General features: G+C 42.4%; 1 protein-coding gene across 3 annotated transcripts; it reads right to left on the reverse strand.

The window, feature by feature from the left end:
* Positions 1-148: 148 nt before the first annotated feature.
* Positions 149-7,876, reverse strand: slc2a10 (solute carrier family 2 member 10). Of its 3 annotated transcripts, XM_037100582.1 has the most exons (7): positions 7,577-7,713; positions 5,965-6,024; positions 5,476-5,548; positions 2,749-4,011; positions 1,503-1,625; positions 498-633; positions 149-406 (listed from the first exon to the last, which is right to left on the reverse strand). In XM_037100582.1, the coding sequence occupies exons 3-7, from the start codon at positions 5,477-5,479 to the stop codon at positions 313-315; spliced, it is 1,620 nt and encodes a 539-aa protein (XP_036956477.1). In that variant the 5' UTR covers positions 5,480-5,548; positions 5,965-6,024; positions 7,577-7,713; the 3' UTR covers positions 149-312. The 3 variants fall into 3 exon arrangements, with proteins under 3 accessions (XP_036956477.1, XP_036956475.1, XP_036956476.1); XM_037100580.1 differs by lacking the exon at positions 5,965-6,024 and having other exon boundaries at positions 7,665-7,876; XM_037100581.1 differs by lacking the exon at positions 5,965-6,024 and having other exon boundaries at positions 7,577-7,715.
* Positions 7,877-19,744: the final 11,868 nt, after the last annotated feature.

Raw genomic sequence — 19,744 nt, forward strand, 5'->3', positions numbered from 1 at the left:
AATAGCTGTCCACCCTGGCGATGTATCCCATCAAAATATGACACTAAAAGTCTGGAAAAAATGCAGTCTTTGTTGCCAGATCTTTGTGTTTTGCTAGATGATGCTCAAACTCACAGAAGATTTGACACATGACTGCAAGCCTACACTACACATGATCCCACAGAAAACATACTTTATTAACATGTTTCATAAAGACGCCACACATTATGTATTCCAATGTCAGGTGTGACATAATTAAGTGTACTCTGGTCACAGCAAATTCTTCTATGTGTGGTGTGTTCAGTGCCTGTCAGTAAGCCAGTATGAGTTAAGTCACCCTGAGGTGCTCATTTGACAGTATACTCTCTGGTACTGTGGGGATGTGTTTCTCCAGCTCATATCACAGCACTGCTCACTGTGGTAAAACCTGTAAGACAAACCCAGGGACAAGTGCATGAGTGCTTCAGCATGCGTCATCTGACACAATGTGTATTTTATCAAGCAGTTAGAGATCCTACCTGTTCAGACGCAGCTCCTTGTCTATCTCTTCTAGAGTCTTCCCTTTGGTCTCTGGGAGCATGAAGTAGAAGAAGATTCCAGCTGCCATAGCGCTCATCCCGTACAAGAGAAACATGCCTGACAGACCAATCGCATCTGTTGATTGTTAATACAGACAGTTCAGCCTCTTTCACCTGTAACAAGTCAGGTGAAACGTCCACGGCAATGTAACCATGTTTTGAGGAGTCTGGAATAATTCATAACTGATCCAGACTATTAAAAGTAATTTTATGGCCTCAAGTCTGGACTTTTTTTTTTTTTAAAGATCACTCAGAATGCCTGACAGATGCTTAGTCAGTCATATATCTGTGTAGGTGTATAGGCCCCCAAACTCTGAATGAATGTCAAATATCCAGACAAATAAGTGAACTAAAAATGTTTTTCTTAATTCTTCATTAATCTGATCAGGTCAGTGTTCATTCCAGTATATTAAAATAGCCTATCAAATATCTGTGAGGTAAAGTAGCTTCACAATTGTCTTCAGCAAACTTATTATGTGGTGTTTCATGGATCACAGACATAAAATAGGTGGTGCATTTAAATAATAACCCACTCCCACGGGCAAAATGATTGGAATGACTCTCAATGTGGCAGACCCTCCACATGAAAGTGCAAATGGAGTAAACTCTTCACTGGCCTTAGTGGAGCATTTGTGATCTAGAGAGACAAATGTTTTTTTAAGAAGTTGGTGGAGATCAACATTTAATAACGGAGTGGTCGGCTCTGTCAGCTGGATGTGTAATAAGGCACTGTTTGCTAACATGTATCTATATCTACTTAAAAGGTGATAACCCTAACCCTTTTTAAGTTGTTAATCAGACAGATTTCGTAAACACACAAGAACAAGTTGTTGTTAATCAGTGAAGCACAGATGTAATAAACCACTTTGGTGTTCACAAGTAACACTTTCCAGTGTGACCAGTCAAAATGTCCTCTGTGAGACAGGTGTGAGACAGGGAACTCACCAATAACATTCAAGAAAGTGAACGTAACCAGCAGGTTAGCAGCCCAGTTGAAGCAGTTGGTGAAGGCGAATGCTCTTCCTCTGACAGCAGCAGGGAATATTTCACTCAGGAGAAGCCAGGTCACTGATGGAAGACAAAAAACCCCTTTCATTTCTCAGCTCTACTACTCCTCCACATCTTCTAGTGTTGGATGTTATTTTATAAGACAGTAAAGCTACATGTGGCATCTTTGCATGCTATCAGTTCCAAAATGCTTATCATTTACTCTGATAGATGGTTGTATTTTAATTAGAAATGTAGTGATTATTGTTCTGGCAGACTATTGGGGCCAGTCTTCAGCATTGCCATCATGGGTTTCAGTCTTTTGTGTGTCCAATGTTGATAAATTAATTCAGTTAAAATGTGCTACATTGGCTCTGATGCAGCATCCTCTCTCTGTTGTCTGACACACTGATCTATCAGATGGCACCTAGTCTGATTAATATGAATCAGCAAAGTAACTAGTACGTGAAGTAACTACAACAAAATAACTAAAATGACTGCAATGTAGTTGAATGCCTCTGTGCACCAGTCAAGTCCCTGAGCTGTGGCACTGAATAATGGGCAGAATTCTTTCTTTTTTTGAGGGATATATGATATGATGGTGAAGTTGACTTTTTGGATATAAAATGTTGTCGCTTCATCAGTTTTATCCTATTTAACATTTGTGGATTTTTTTTGTCATAGTCATCAATTCAGGTTATTATCAGTAATGACCTAAACTATGTTTTGTGAAGTCATAGTGACCTTTGACTACTCAAATCTGATCAGCTGATCCTTGAGTCCAAGTGGACATTGGCTTCAGATTTGCAGAAAGAGTGAGACAGACATACGGACAACCTGAAAACATACTGCCCCAGGCCACAGCTATCACCAGCGCGGAAGCATTAAAAATGTATTGGACTCAAATTATAAAGTAGCAGAAAATTGATACATTTCAGCAAATTACCCCCAAATTATACTTAGGAGCAGTACTTGAATAAATTAAACTTAGTTTCATTCCATCACTGGTTATTCAAAATACTAACACCAACATTTATATTTTTACTGCAAATGTATATCAGATCGAAAATATCGATAGTCGGTCTCTGGATGAATAATAATCGGTATCAGTCGATCCTTAATTTTAATACTTATTACTGCCGACTTGAATGAACAATTAAGCATACAAATTGTGATATCTAAAATAATGTAAAAATATACAAACTTGGTCCAAATCCAAAGGAGTATGCACTGACAACGGCCATCATACACACAAGGATGGTCCACTTCACAACTGTGCCATGGAGGCTGGGAGAAGATGTCAGAGTGTCCAGAGCGTTCTGTCTGACTTCATCAGGTACCATATTTATACCTTGTGTGCTGCTATTGAGGAGTCCTTGGCTCTCATCAAAATGCGAGTCAAAAATGGAACTATAACCACCACGTAAATGAGGTAGATCTGTTGTGTTAACAGTAAAGTCCTCAGAATCACAAGGCCTCTTAGCATTCATCACAGAGTGTCCACTGAGGAGTCCGATGGTTATCAGACACAGCGCCATGACAGAACATCCACTGATGAGCAGAGGCCTCCTGCCCAGCCTGTCACAGAACACCATGGAGGTCAGAGTCGCAATCACTTTGATAAGTCCCAGGCCCACCGACGCCAGTACTGCTGAGGCATCGCTGTGAAACCCCAGTGAGTGGAAGATGGTGGAGGCGTAGAAGAGAACATTTGGCTGGCCTGTAAACTGCTGAAAGAACACCAGACCGAGGCCAATCACAGTCCGAGTCCTCATGTTGTCTTTACGCTGGAAAAGGTACATGGTGTTGTAATGAACTTTATTGTTTTCTACACTGGGACTAACTTTAGAGTCTGCTTCTTGGCTTTCGCTGGTGCTCATGAGGTCTCTTTCAGTTTGAGAGCAAGAGTCCTTAGAGTTAGATGGAAGAAACCAGATAGTGACGAACTGAATCAAAGTTGGTACCACAGCTAATCCGAACATCCACATCCACCCTCTTTTACAATCAGACAGGATGTAGTTCATAGCATAAGCTGCGAGAATGCCCACCGTGATCCCAGCCTCATACAGTGATACAAGGAAGCCCCTGCGGTTGGGGGTAACCATCTCGGACACAAAGATGCAGCAGGACATGGAGGATATACACATGGCAAAGCCCACTATAATTCTGCCCAGCACCAATGCAGAGAAAGAGCTGGTGAGCAGGACCAGGCTGCCGGACAGGATCAGGACGTTGCTGAGGAGGATGGAGTTCCTGCGGCCCTGATGGTCGATCAGACAGCCACCCACGATGGATGCTAGCAGTGCTCCTATCAACAAAGAGCTGACCAGCGCCTCCTGCTGGATACACGAGAGTCTGAACTCTGACTTGAGCTGCAGCAAAGCACCTGAGATGATGCCCAGCTCATAACCAAAGATCAGGCCGCCCAGACTGGACACCACACTGGCCAACAGGAGGGTGGAGCTACCTAGGAAGTGAAGCATTCAGATTGTTTACCTTTGAGAAAAGCAGTCTCACAAAAGACATACATTTAAACACTGACATAATCTTTATGGAGAATTTGAGTTTTTCTTGGTAACTGCATGGGGTTTTAATCAGAAGCTTTGGTTCAATATGCTGCGGTGAGACGATATCTGGACTACAGCCTTGACAGAGCTGGCTGATGATGCAGTATCACTGGCCACTAGATGTCAAATACATCTGTAGCTTCATAAATACTTACTCAAAGAAACAAATACAAAGTCAATCTTTTTTATCTTCAATCATCATGGTCTCAGTTGAAAATGTGTACTTGTTAATACAGCTTGTTAACAGAAGACAGATGGTTTGAAAGAGGAGTGAAAGAGCCAATACAAACAGTCTTTGAACAGAGGAGGTGGCTTAAGACATCACTTATCAGCCACCTACAATGCTAGCCACAGGCTGATAGAGGCAACCAGAGTAAGAATGGGAATGGAAATTTCTTTTTACTGATTTTACTGCATTTTCACACATTGACATTAAAAATGATTAAAATGTTTTAAACAGAGAAAAGTTGTAGTTACAATGATCATAAGTATTTCTGTAATTTCGTAGAAAAGAATCTGATGATGGTGGTTGGAGATGTAAACAGTTGGGTATGCTACCACTGTGCTGTAGCCAGGTTTTCTCCAGGCTATTGTCTGAATGTAACCAACTCTCTCACAGATCAGACTGATGAGGATTTCAGTTTTCCATATCTGACTGATGAGATCAGAACGACAGATGTAGCCAGCATGAGGTCCTATTGCAATTCTAAAGGAAGAGCCTTTAATTGAGACACTATGTGGGGTACACACAGGAAATCAACTCTTTACTCAGGTATAGATGTTTGAATTACAATGCACAAAAATGTCAGCATTTCAATATTGTTGATCATCCTTTACAAATAAATAAAGTGTATACAGTCTTAGTTTACAGTGTCTATCGCATTGTAATTAGTTTATAAATACATATTAATCACTGCAACAGCTCTGCAGCTCATCACAGTAACCTGGGAGTCTTTCATGTTCAGTATCTGTTGACTGAAATGCAAATGGTCAGACAATAAATCCAAATGAAAGCTGCAGAATCTCAGTGCTGATAAAAGATGAGCCTGTCTTTAGTCATGTGTGGAAAAATGAAGCTTAGCAGGGTGGTTCACTGACTTCACCACAGTCCATCTGTAAAACCTGCTATATTTAAATCCTCTTTTCGCAAATGGTTGATTTGAATAGCTCACAATTTACTCACAATGTATTTACTAAAAATACAACACTATCAGCAGCTGTAACACTGAATTGTGGGTGTCTGCACTGACTTTAAACAGCTCACACTGTTACTTAAGATAAAATTCCAAATAAGCACTTTGCAGGGTAATGTTCTTTAAATGACTGGTTTACAAAGTAAAATCACTCAATTACAAATAACTTACCCATTGATTTGTCCTGTTACATGCACATTTCAGTCAGGTTTTGGAGTCTGGATTCATTCTCTGAGGACCCCCTCTGTGAAATAGAAGCAGACCGTAAAATAATCTCCAGTTCCTGTCGTGTTATCTTGCTCCGGCACCCACTGACAGGTTTGTGTCCAGCTCATGGAAAAGACAAGGGAGCCCACAAGAGCCTGCTGCAGCCCCGTCACCCTGACAACCATCCTGTTGATTGCCATGATTTCATTAGGGAGTCCACTCGAGATGGGCTCAACAATACATGCTGTTTAGCAATCAGTTAGCTTGTTTAGTCTTACCAAACCAAATATCCCATCTCCTCATGATGACAGTGGGGAACTAAATGTGTGCCTCTGAGACACCAACAGGAAGAATCTACTGCCATCAGTGTATTTTCTATCCTGCATATTATTATTATTATTATTATTATTATTATTATTTTCATTATTGTTATTATTATATTTATGATCTCACTTGTGTAAGGTCACAGTCTGGGATCCAGATGTTGTCACCACTGATCACTGGATTGACTCACTGTCATGAAAACAAATAAATATGAGTAATGATGTGTGGTGTTGTTCAAGATCCCTGCCACGCACATGTATGTAGGCATACATAAAAATCCTAAAAGTTGTGTCTGATATGGTTACACAGAATCTTAACCCATCTTTAAGAATTCCATGATGTATAAACATTAACTGCTGGACACACAATGTCTCCTGCTTCACTGGAAAGTCCATTCTCAGTTTGAAAGCACTGATTTTGAATGAGCACAGAAAAAAAATGTACACTTGAGCACTCAAATTACACTCAAACATTTAAATGTGGGAACAAGAAGAAAAAGCTATTTTTGACTGGGGGGGACTTTGTTATTTAAATCGACAGTGATTACAGTGAAGCGTGACGCACATTAAAGAATGACATTACAGTCACATTCCTTTGGTGAGAAGGCTCCAACTAATGATTGTTTTCATTATAGATTCATCTGTTGGTTATTTTCCTGATTTATAAATGAATTCATAAAATGTCAGAAAAAAGTGAAACACATACGTAAGTTCCCTGAGCCCACGGTGATGCCATCAAATTGCTTGCAACTAAGCTCAAAGAAATTCAGTTTATAGTGATATAAAACACTGCAAACAAATGGAACCAGATGTGTTCTGTTTTTGAATGTTTAGTTGTCCAAACTATTTTGATAAGTGATTAATCAGTTTAGTCATCTTCTAAGAAAAAACTGTCTTCAGTGGGTGTGTTTTCTCTTTCTTCACAGTGCTGAATATCTTTGGGATGTCGATGTCATGGTTTAGGGTTACAGTTTGGTTATTTCCTCATTCCTGTAGAGAGACTTTCCTCACGTGTCCTGTTTTGTGTTACACTTCCTGTCCTTATCTTTTCTTTACGACTGCACAACTGTGTTTTATATAAGTAGCCCACTTTATTCATCCTGCTCTTTTATCAATGTGTCTTCGTTTTCATGTGTGTTCCTCTGTCCTGTTTTGCTCCTGTGTGTTACCTGTGCTGCTGTTTGCTCGTGTCTTCCTCGTCTGTAGTGGTTTCTTTAGTTTTTGCTCTCTTGGATTCTTCATCCTTTTGTTTTTAGTATATATGTCACACTTAACATGGACATTTTATTATTACTGATGTAATACAAATTTAGCAGGATTATATACAGCTGGCTGCTTTAATACAGCAGTGCGTTATCATTTGAATGAATGAATGATGATGCTTAATAGACACAATATCGAATAATTGTTGTCAGAAAAATGATATACGACAAAAAAAAGCATATGCCCTCAGAACTGTTAGTATGGTTCAGTATCAAATGGCATACAATGGAAATCCTCAAAATGGCAAAACTGAAAATGGCACAGTGCTTTAGCAGATACATTTAGTTACATTCCATCTCGCTATTTGTTTTCCTCGACTCTTTGCCTGACTGGTAGCCATGTCTTTCCAGTCTGCAGCTGTAACTCAGCTGCTGTTGACCACAGACCCGTTATTCATCGCCCCAGTCCGTCTGTCCGTCCACAAATGTCCGCCGTTGTTAAATGGGACGGTCGGTATGCTCCCTCGCTCTGTCTCTTACCTTATAATGAGCTCTGGAGACACTTTTAATCCACTGTGAACTTGTATATCTTCGGCTTTGAGTCCTCCGAGGACAGAAAAGGACTTACCGTCAGCAGCAGAGTATCACACTGAGATGCTCCTGGGAACGTTGTGGCTCTTCAGGAAGTTGAAGCTACGTGGCAGCAGTGTCGGATTGCAGGAGGAGAAACTTGTTGACGAGTTGACGCCAGAGGTCGACAAGTATCCAACTCTCCCAGGAAGAGAAGTCCCACAGAGACCCGCCACAGCAGGCTGACCGGAGAGCGGCCCGCCACAGCAGGCTGACCGGTGACCGGCCCGCCACAGCAGGCTGACCGGGGACCGGCCCGCCACAGCAGGCTGACCGGAGAGCGGCCCGCCACAGCAGGCTGACCGGAGAGCGGCCCGCCACAGCAGGCTGACCGGTGACCGGCCCGCCACAGCAGGCTGACCGGGGACCGGCCCGCCACAGCAGGCTGACCGGTGACCGGCCCGCCACAGCAGGCTGACCGGGGACCGGCCCGCCACAGCAGGCTGACCGGAGAGCGGCCCGCCACCTCGTGTGCCTTTTAGACTGGACACCCGATAAGGTGTCACTGTTGTTCTGACCATTATCTGGGTAAGTAGCATGTGTATCTTTTGAGCAGTTTCAGAGTAACAGGACTACATTAAAAGTTAGAGTGCAACAGCAGTACTACTACTATTAGCAGTCACACTAACAGTCATAGTAATAGTAAAAATTCTCCCTCAGTATATCCCCCCTGTTCCTCCTTGATGATAACCAAGTAAATAAGTGGTCGTAACAGGTAGTTTTTCCAAATAAATATAAGAACATGGTCAAAGAAACCACAATCAGTTCTCTTAAATCTGACTAAACTATGTTTTATATAAAGACCATTAATGGTATACTTAATGCATTTCATGCCAACATTCATTATTGTTTTAGTTTATTTTATTCTTATTTAAACATTTGTGTGTTCTAAGGGGCTGCAACATCATATGTAACTTCAGTACACAACCCTGTGTTGTAAAATGACTCAATTAGGGTCAAAACACGCACAGAGGCAGGTCTCATTCACATCCACCACAATAAATTAGTATTATATGTTGCTCTGCATCACTCACATACCAAATGGATACTGTCTTAAAACAGTTTTAAAACTAAACATCATTCTTATACACAGAATGAGTCAATTTAAGGAATTGGTATTTTAGATAAATATATGCATGCAGAAATTTAGGGATGCTTCAACATAGAAGTAACCAGTGGGCAGTCAGGCGGCTGTGGCTCGGGGTTAGGGCCAGCATTTTTACAAACCATGACATCGATATTAGCTTGTTGGCTAGCATAATATAATGTCTGGTTGTTTATGGTGAACTATGCTCCATGCTAATGCTAAAGTTTAGTGAACTGGTTAGACGACATAGCAGTGACATTTGGGCCAGATTTGGCATGAAGCTGGCACAGCTGGCACTGGCATAAGGCATATGAACCGAACATGGCCCAGGTGTGGCAAAGGTGGCACTGTCTTGGCTCTGGCAGACAAGACATGGGTTCAGTCTAGTATTCGGCCCATATATCAAATTAGAACCCTAGGGCCACATAAAGTGAGGCTGAACTCATCCCACCCTCAATATGAAGTTTTAGATATTTTTGAGTGAGTCGTTGTTCAACATTCCAGAATTGATAAAATAAAAATTAAAAATTAAAAAAATTCTGCCATTGACTGCTGCCCATGCACTCCAGTGTGGCATCCAACAGAGACGTGATGAGTGAAATACATCAATTTATGTTTCCGATAAGGTGTTTTTGAGACAGTGCGTTGGCAGTTGGCATACAAAGACAATTTCTCTCTAGAGTCTGGCCTGAATGTTATCAAGGGTGCTAACGTTTAGCTATTACGTACGAACGCTAACGTCTAGCTATAGCTAACAATTAGTGTTAGCCTAAAATGCAGCTCAGGAAAGGATGGACTGCACTGTCTTGCTGTCATGGGCGTGAATTTGACCTTGAAAAATGTGTACGAACCCTGTGCATGATCTTAGATTAACACTGATTTATTTCAATGTGAAAACTTTCATAATGTTGCTGTAGTGTGTTGCATTGCCTCTGTTTCAATGAAGTATTTATATAAATAATTTTCAAGCAAGTTGTGTTTACACAGTACTATGTAGTTTTTAATCATTTGAGGTCTGCACAGCCATGTACGGAGAGGAAAAAAGCAGACTAGCCACATTAAAGTAGAGAAGATGCCCATGTAGGTGTAGAAATAAAAAAAATAATGTTTTGACTGAGAAAAAATGTGTCATGTTATTACTGCCCTTTGAGACAAACTGTTTGTAAAAATGGCCTATACAAATAACATTGCTTTGCCTTGCCTTACATTAGATAACTCAGTGATTTGGACTATTCTTTGTCTGTTTCAGGTTGAAGCACAATCAAATTATGGAAAAAGCTTGGATGTACACTGATAGGTACAATGCCAGTAGAAAGGCATTAAAAAGCGTCAGTGAATTGACTGAAAATGAGCAGAATATAGAGGGGGTGGGGGATGCCAATTCTGAGTAGAGTGTCTGTGTTGATGATTCAGAGGAATCTGATATGCAAATCAGTGATGAAGAAAATGATCAGGGTCTTCACATTGCGGATCTAGAAGTGCATGCAGAGGTTTTAGTTTCTGATGAGGATTTGCCTGGTCTTGGAGATCAGTCTCAGAATGGTTGTGATCTGCAGAGCTCACTGGCAGACTGGGCAGTTTCATTTGGCATTTCTCTGACAGCTCTATCAGTTCTGAACATCCTAAAATCTACCGTCCCTCCCTGCCCAAAGATGGACAAACGTCGCTGAAAACAAGCAAGCATACAATTAACAGTGTAGCAGGTGGCATGTTCCATTATTGTGGAATTTTGAATTCCATTGAGAAAATTCTAGGTAAAGTGTAGTCTACTGTGCCAGACAGACATGCCTTTAAACTGCAGTTGAAGTTGCAGTTGATTGGACTGTTTTGTGGTGCCAAATTCATTGGCTGAGTATCTTCATGATTTGGTACAGGAGTTGAAAACATTGAAAAGTGGGTTTCCGTACAAGCAGAAAACCTTCTTTGTTAATGTTGTGTCTGTTGTGTGTGATTCCCCAGCCAGAGCCTTTATAAGAGGTGTGAAGTCACACAATGCATACCATGGTTGCGACAAGTGCCACCAAAAGGCTGTTGAATCGAATGACATTTCCATTGTCAATGCGAGGCGCAAAACTGATGACACTTTTAGACAAGCAGAGGATGAAGAACACCACGTCCATCACTCACCTCTTGCAAATGTAGGCATTGATATGGTTGCTTGCTTCTCATATGTTTATATGCATCAAGTTTGTCTGGGTGTAATGAAGTGCCTGTTAGGTTTGTGGATCAGCACCACTGGCCCCCTGCACTGTCGTATTTCATCTAGTCTTGCTTCCATGGTTTAAGATAAACTTCTTTCACTGAGAAGTTACATCCCCAGTGAGTTTGCTCAAAGGCCACGGACACTGGCTGAACGATGTAGGTGGAAAGCCACAGAATTCCAACAGTTCTTCTGGTCCAGTTGTGCTAAGGGGTGTGCTAAAGCCTCAGATCTATGATAACTTCATGCTTTTGTCTGTAGGTGTGTACATTCTGGTAAGTCTAAAGTATTGTTTGGAGATGAATGTCCTTGCTAATGCTCGTTTGGTTTCATTTTTTGAACATTTTGTCCAGTTTTATGGTGAAGAGTTTTGGGTCTATAATATTCATGGTCTGGTACATCTCAGTGAAGATATCAAAATCCATGGAAATTTAGATCTTATATCAGCATTTCCATATGAAAACTTCCTCGGAAAATTAAAGAGATTGGTTCTGGGGCCATGCAGTCCTCTGACTCAGGTAATGCGTAGATCATCAGAGATGGAAAATAGCGACTACAGTCCTGATGTTAAACAAACTCAAACAGCAATAATATAAATAGTGCATATGATGATTTCTTAAAAATATTTAAAATACTATATGGTAAAAACTGTCCTGTAGAAAAAATTAATAGGAAACTAAAATATGCTGATTATCCTTGGATCACAAAGGGTTTGCAGAATGCCTGCAAAAGAAAAATACACTATACAGAGAATGTATGAGACAGAGAACCAAGGAGGCAGAAAATGAATATAAAACGTTTGAGAACAAGTTAACTAATATTATAAGAATAGCTAAGAAAGAATACTATAACAAACTATTAGATAATAACAAGAATAAAATTAAAGGTATATGGAACATACTGAACACTGTATTAGAAAATAGCTCTAAACAGTATTTAAGGAGATGATTTTTACATGGTACAGAAATGAGGAGGGTGTTTAATTATCACTGGGTGTATATTGTTTATTATTTATGTATCTTTGTGTTATCTTCAGTATGTGTGTGTATGCCATATGTATGTATGTATGTATATGTATATGTGTGTGTAGGTTTGTGTGTGTGTATGTTTATATATGTATATATTGTACTCCGTGTCATCTTCAGTGTGTGTGTATATTATAAATTATAATATTATAAAGAATAATATAATATTTGTCATGTCGTGTCATTGTCCATAACCACTTATCCCTTTCCATGGGGTTGCGGGGTGTTGCTGCTGGAGCCAATCCCAGCCTTGTCTCAGGGCGAGGGCAGGGTGCTCCCTGGACAAGTCGCCAGCTCATCGCAGGGCCCTCACTGATGAGCAATGTGGGGTTCAGTAGATAGCTAGCTAGCTAGCTAGCTAGCTATGTGGATTTGTGTGGATTAAAAGATTTGGGATCCAAATCAAGCTGAAGAGAATTTTTTCTCCAGCTGCTCTCCACTCTAGTGATGATGTCACGCACTCTAGCTGACGCAATACACACCCATTATAAATTCAGAAGACGGGCTAAAAATCCTTAAAACTAAAACTGTGATTATTTCAAAACCGTGCAAGATTCTTAACAACTGAAGTGGCCCGCTCTGATGATTTATTAATTGTTTTATTGCATTGGGGTTGTGCATCGACATTTCCATGTTCTGGTGCAGTTGTTTATAGCATGAGAGTTTACGTTCACCATCATTGGGCATCAAAAGTGTGTGTTCTTTCCGTGCGTTAAAAGTCGCCTGTTGCAAACCCCAAGTCTTATAGGGGCATCATAATGCTTCTATGTCCACATTCACTTATTGTAAATATTAAAAATTGCCACATGCTTTAGTAGACAAGATAACGGTGTTTAGTCTTACCAAAAGGTCAAAAACTCCTCAACATCCTTCAGGCTAACATCTGCTGAGCATAATCTGTGGGGTGAGTAATATGCTGCAGAACCAGGAACTATTAGTCTTTCTGGCGACTTGATACATCCAGAGGTGTTGACATCTGTCAAGGACCCATTCATGCACACCTGTGTCATGGTGAAGCATCTCTCACCATATACCCTAAAATAAAATTGCATTTTCAGTAGAACTAATAATGCTGTGTGACGTACAAGTAGGGTTGCCAACATTGTCACTACGAAATATGGGACAAAAGGTGGCCTGCAGCAGCAATGCAAGTTCTGTGTGAATATACTGTGTAATGTTTTAAGGCATTTGTTGTTATTGTGATAGCAGTTTTGCAGAGGAATAGCAGAGACTCAGAACGTGCATCCTCTGTGTACACAAACTGTGATGGGGAATAAATGCTTCACATTCTTATTCACTCAAACTATCTAAAGTTGGAAAACGAAACATTTAAACAAAAATAGAGGGGATGAATACCATTTGTAGTTTCATCACTACCTTCATAAAAGTCAAGTAACTTGCACCGCACTCCATCAGACACAGAAAAATATCTCACGCACACTGAAAACATTTTTCTATTTCCCTTGTTTGAGGCATCGGAGGCAACCGAGGAAAACACAGGCTCACCTTCAGTAGGGGATAGATCATTCAGGATATCCTGCACAGTCTTTGGTCCCGAAACATTCATTGTGATCATCTCAGCTTTTGTTCTTATCAAGTGCATCTTCTTCACAACTTTTCAGTCATGAAACAGTGTTCCGTTTAGCTTAACAAGACAGTCGGCGCCGTCATCATTATGCTTTTACATGAAAGTTTGACTCGGGTAAGGTCAAACTTAGGTTGCATTTTGAGTTTCACTTCAAGCAATTTTAAAGCTTTTAACTGCACTGTGACTTTTATTTTCTAGTCTTGTATCTTTTAACTGATATATGATTTTTCTAGTTGTTTTAATGTTTTGTTTCTTGATGTATTGTTACTTGTTATAAACGTTTTTATGTGCAATTTTTAATGTCTTTTAATGTTTTTTGTATGATCCTGTCACTTTGAGTTGCCTTGTGTCTGAATTGTGCTATACAAATAAACTTGCCTTGCCACCCATCCATCCATCCATCCATTTTTTTACACTTATCATGGGCCGGGTCATGGGGGCAGCTGCCTGAGCAGGGACAATCAGACTTCCCTCACCCCGCACACTTCCCCTAGCTCCTCCAGGAGGATCCCAAGGTGTTACCAGGCCAGCCGAGTGACATAGTCACCCCAGGGTGTCCTGGGTCTTCCTCGGGGTCTCCTCCCAGTGGGGCATGCCAGGAACACCTCCCAAAGAAGGCGTCCAGGGGGCATCCGATAAAGATGCCCGAGCCACCTCAGCTGGCTCCTCGATGTGGAGGAGCAGCGGCTCTACTTCGAGCTCCTCCAGGTGACAGAGCTCCTCAACCTATCTCTAAGGGAGCGCCCCACCACCCTGTGGAGGAAACTCATTTTGGACGCTTGTATTCTTGTATCCAGAATCTTATTCTTTCGGTCATGTCCCAAAGTTGATGACCATAGGTGAGGGTAGGAACGTAGATTGACCGGTAAATCGAGAGCCTTTCAGCTCAGCTCTCTCTTCACCATGACAGACCGATACAACGACCGCATTACTGCGGCCGCTGCACCGATCCGCCTGTCAATCTCACGCTCCATCCTTCCCTCACTCATGAACAAGACCCCAAGATACTTGAACTCCTCCACTGGAGCCAAGAACTCTCCCCCAACACGGAGGGAGCAAGCCATCTTTTTCCGGTTGAGAACCATGGCCTCAGACTTGGAGGTGCTGATTTTCATCCCAGCTGCTTCACACTCGGCTGCAAACTGCCCCAGAACATGCTGGAGGTCCCAGCTCCACGGAGCCAACAAGACAACATTGTCCGCAAAAAGCAGAGATGAAATCCAGCGGCTCCCGAACCAGACCCCCTCCGGTCCCTGACTGCACCTAGAAATTCTGTCCATAAAAATAATGAACAGAACCGGTGACAAAGGGCAGCCCTGCTGGAGTTCAACATGCACCGTGAACAGGTCTGACTTACTGCCGGCAATGCGAACCAGGCTCCTGCTCCGGTCGTACAGGGACCATAGAGCCCTTAGCAGAGGGCCTCTGACCCCGTACTCCCAGAGCACCTCCCACAGAATGCCGCGAGGGACACAGTCGAATGCCTTCTCCAAGTCCACAAAACACATGTGGACTGGTTGGGCAAACTCCCATGAACCCTCGAGCACCCTGTGGAGGGTATAGAGCTGGTCAAGTGTGCCTCTCCAGTACCCCGGAGTAGACTTTCCCAGGGAGGCTGAGGAGTGTGATCCCCGATAGTTGGAACACACCCACCGGTCCCCCTTTTTGAATAGAGGGACCACCACCCCGGTCTGCCAGTCCAGAGGCACTGTCCCTGACTGCCACGCGGTGCTGCAGAGACGTGTCAGCCAAGACAGCCCCACAACACTCAATGTGTTGACTCAATGTTCCCAGTCTCCCTAGGGATCTGGTCAAAGCTCTCCCAGAGGTGGGAGTTGAAGACCTCCGCCAGACATTTCCAACAGACCCTCACAAAACGTTTGGGTCTGCCAAGTCTGTCCAGCCTGACACGACCACAAAGTCGATCATTGACCTCCGGCCTAGGGTGTCCTGGTGCCACATGCACTGATGGACACCCTTATGCTTGAACATGGTGCAAGTCCAGTAACAAAACACCACTCGGATTCAGATCGGGGAGGCCGTTCCTCCCAATCACACCCCTCCAGGTAACACTGTCGCTGCCTACATGAGCATTGAAGTCCCCCAGCAGAACGACAGAGTCCCCAGTTGGAGCACTCTCCAGTACCCCTCCCAGGGCCTCCAAGAAGGTCGGGTACTCTGCACTGCTGTTCGGCCTGTAAGCTGAAACAACAGTGAGAGACCTATCCCCGGCCCAAAGGCGCAGGGAAACGACCCACTCGTTCACTGGGGAAAACTCCAACACATGGCGGCTGAGCTGGGGAGCTATAAGCAAGCCCACACCAGCTCGCCGCCTCTCACAGTGGGCAACTCCAGAGTGGAAGAGAGTCCAGCCTCTCTCAAGGAGTTGGGTTCCAGAGCCCAGGCTGTGCGTGGAGGTGAGCCTGACTATCTCTTGCCAGTACCACTCAACCTCCCGCACTAGCTCAGGCTCTTTCCCCCCCAGCGAAGTGACATTCCATGTCCCCATGGCCAGAGTCACCGTCCAGGGATTGGGTTGTCGGGGCCCACGACCGCCACCCAAATCACATGGCACCGGCCCCTTCTGAACCCTACTGGTCCCAAGGGCTAAGACCCAGCCACCAGGCGCTCGCCTGCGAGCCCCAACCCCAGGCCTGGCTCCAGGGTGGGGCCCCGGTAACGCCATTCCGTGTGAAGTGAACATCCTTGTTTTTATACTCGTCATCTGGGGCAGTGGAACTGCTCTTAGTCTGACCTGTCACCTAGGACCTGTTTGCCTTGGGAGACCCTACCAGGGGCATTAAGTCCAAGACAACATAGCTCCTAGGATCATTCAGGTACTCAAACCCCTCCAGCACGATAAGGTGGTGGTCCAGAGGAGGAGAACTTGCCTTGCCTTGCATTGTGAAAGTTGGCTGCTCAGTCGAACACCCACAGCTGAACACCATGCGAAAAGTGCCCCTCCTTCGATGACGTACACTATGGTCAGGAATATACCCAACCTTTCCATTTCCACAGTCCAGCTGTTGCTGGGGCACTTCTTCGGCATAGCCTTTCTGGATGACATTGGTGATGAAGCTGTTGTATGCCTTGTGAAACAGTTCATCTTTCCAGAACTTCCTTTTTAAACCAAGCAATCTTTGCTTGACCATACACAGGTTGTTGGGAAGAGTGAGCTGGTCGTTCCTAACAGGCATTTTCAGGCTGTAATGTCCATCCTGAAGCTGTGCAGATTTGTCCATACTCTCCAAGAACAGACAGCCAACACATATCCCTTTCCCCTTAGAAACAATATTTTGCCTTGATGTTTCTCCTCTTTCAACTGCGGCATTCTTACAAAAAGTGACCCTGAGAGCAGTACTCACATTTGAATAGAGTTCTAGATAGAATCATGCCTTTTTGGAATAGAGCATGAACTTCTGCTATTCTTAGTAGTGTCAGTGACTGTAACGGTAGAAGCAAAGCTGTTACTTCTGACTCTGCTGAACTTTGGTGGAGATGTACTTGTTAATATCTTTTAATACAGCTGAACCAAGTGGCATGTCCTGGCTCTTCCCAAAGAGTGAGTCTGAAAGTACTTTGATTTAATGCTCAATGAATGTGACAAGATCTTCAAACACAGTTCAAGTTTCAGTTTTCGAGCCTTCTTAGTGTTTTAAAAATAGCGATTTTAATGCTATCGTAAAAGTGCCTGTAGCACTCCCATTGAAAATGGGTTTGACCCAAAAATGAAAATAAGGTTTAGTCCCCTTTGTTATATTGTTGTATAAATTTGTGTGTCATCTGCATAATTATGGTAACATATCTTGTTGTTTTTCATTATCTGAGCTAGAGGAAGCATGTAAATGTTGAATAGAATAGAATGGAGCCCTGGGGTACTCCGCTTGTCATTTTCAGCCGCTCAGATGTGTAATTACCAATAGAAACAAAGTAGTCTCTCATTTAGATATTAAAGAGTAGTCTCTCATTTAGATTTAAATCAATTTAGTGCTGTACCAGAGAGTCAAACCCAGTTTTCCTGTTGTTCCAGTGGTATATTTTGGTCTACTGTTTGAAACGCAGAACAGTAATACTAAGACTGAAATTTTTCCACAGTGTTTTAATGAATGTCATTGAGGACCTTGACGAGAGCAGTCTCAGTGCTGTGCTGTGGTCGAAATCCTGGTTGGAAAACATCAAAGCAGTCATTTATTATTAAGAAATTGTTCAGCTGTTGAAAAACAGCTTTTACTCAAAATCATAAGGTTAGATATGGGGCTATAATTATTCAATACTTATGTGATTTTTATTCTTCAGGAGTGGTTTAATGACTGCAGTCTTCATGGCTTGGGGGAAGACACCTGAGAAAAGAGACATGTTGAAAATCTGTAGCAGATCTGGAGTCATGCAGTCTGAAACTTATTTGAAGAACCCTGCTGATAAAATATCGTGGCAGCAAGAGTAAGATTTCAAATGCTTTATAATGTCTTGCAGGTTTTTGTCATTGATTTGATCAGATTGTGTCAACACACCTCCTGTACTTGGTACAGTGGCACTGACTGCCTGTCTAATTATCAGAAATTTGGAAGTGAAGAAGGATGCAAATTCTTTACAAGCCATGGTAGATAGATGTTCAGAGGCTACTGGCACAGGAGGGCCTTGACGTCTCTAGTTTGTTGCTTCCTCACAATATTCAGAGGAAGAAAGAGGAAGAAAAACATTAAGACGATATAGGTACAGTCACGTCAATGTGATCATTCAAAGGGAAATTAATAGTTAACCCCGAGATTCCACCAGACACGTGTTCACTGTGTTACGGCTTCGATGTGGTTTTGCTCCGCCATCCGCCGTACAGTAACCCCCACCAGCTGCGTTTTGAGTCTGTTACAGGTTATAGGTATTTGTCGTAAATACAACAACAGGAAGTGTTTCTGACTGAAGGATTAGCAGCTTGTGTTTGTCTCTTTTTTGAGATTTGTGTGCTGTTGTCAGTGCAGAGTGTTTTATTTTGAAAAGTAACCAGCCTTTGCCGCTCGAAGAGACCTGCAAGGCCACATCAACCATTGTGAAATGGGATGGTCTACCCTTCGGACCATTTCCTGACAAATGAATTGACACCACAAATGAATTAAAAAAAGAGATAGGTGATGTAATGCATGCCTCTATTCTGCAAAATGGGATGATTTCTATCATATGCAAGTCTGCAAACAACAAGACAAGGTGCTCGAGATAAAAAATGTGATGGATAAGGGAGTGGACGTGTTCAAGCCATGGATAAGGTCAAAGGTTAAAGGAGTTGTGTATAATGTGTCATTGGAAGCGCCCGAGCAAGAGTTGTCATCTTGTCTAAAGGGGGGCAATGTTGTAGCTGCAAAGCTCATGGGAGGGGGTGAGAATGGAAGAGGGACCACACCTCTCCTTCTTACCTTTATAGATGATGTGGTTCCTAAGAGAATCATGTTGGGATACATTAGTTACCCATTTAGGGAGTATGAAAGACCTCCTGTGAGATGCTTTGAGTGCCAGAGACATGGCCATGTGGCAGCTGTGTGTAGAGGAAAATAAAGATGTAGACGATGCAAGGATCATGATGGCAAAGAGTGTAAGGAACCTGTTAAATGCTGTAACTGTGGGGATGATCAGCCAACTTCCTACAGGGGATGTCAAAACTATGTCAAAGCAGTATTGTTGATAGAATAAAGAAGGAAACCAAACTATAACCAACTATAAAAATGTTACATGCCAGTTGGGTAAGGTAAAGAACACAAAAATGAAGTTTTGGATGGATAGATGATGCACCAGCATGAGACTTGTGAGTCCAATAAAATTTGGTGGTAGATATGAAAATACTTCAAATAGGAAATAAATAAAAGTGCAGATCTGGTGAGTGAGGCAAAGGATCCAAAAACAGAAGTGAGATATGCAGATGGACATCAAATAACACAGGTGTATACTAATTTGTTGTTGTTGGAAAGAACAAATCTGAAAAGGTTCTAGTTTGTAGTGATATAGTCTTTGCTCTACACAGTCTCGGGTTTACTTCTGAAAAATAAAGAAATGATGTCATACAAGAATAAGGAGACAAGTGCTGAGGTCATAATCATCTGTCAATTACAGGTAATGAAAGAGCAGACAAATTAGACAAACACGCAGTGGAAAAAGGAAACAAAAATGCTCATATTAGTCAAAAATAAGAAAA

The sequence above is a fragment of the Acanthopagrus latus genome, chromosome 6 (assembly GCF_904848185.1).
Source record: "Acanthopagrus latus isolate v.2019 chromosome 6, fAcaLat1.1, whole genome shotgun sequence".
NCBI lineage: Eukaryota > Metazoa > Chordata > Actinopteri > Spariformes > Sparidae > Acanthopagrus > Acanthopagrus latus.

Bases quoted from the DNA above. Each gene is read 5' to 3' on its own strand.
- slc2a10 (XM_037100580.1), bottom strand. The intron at 1,626-2,748 runs GTTTGTATATTT...GTCTTCCATCAG, and splicing joins CTCCTTTGGATTTGGACCAA to TGACCTGGCTTCTCCTGAGT. The intron at 407-497 runs GTAGGATCTCTA...TTTGTCTTACAG, and splicing joins AAGGAGCTGCGTCTGAACAG to GTTTTACCACAGTGAGCAGT.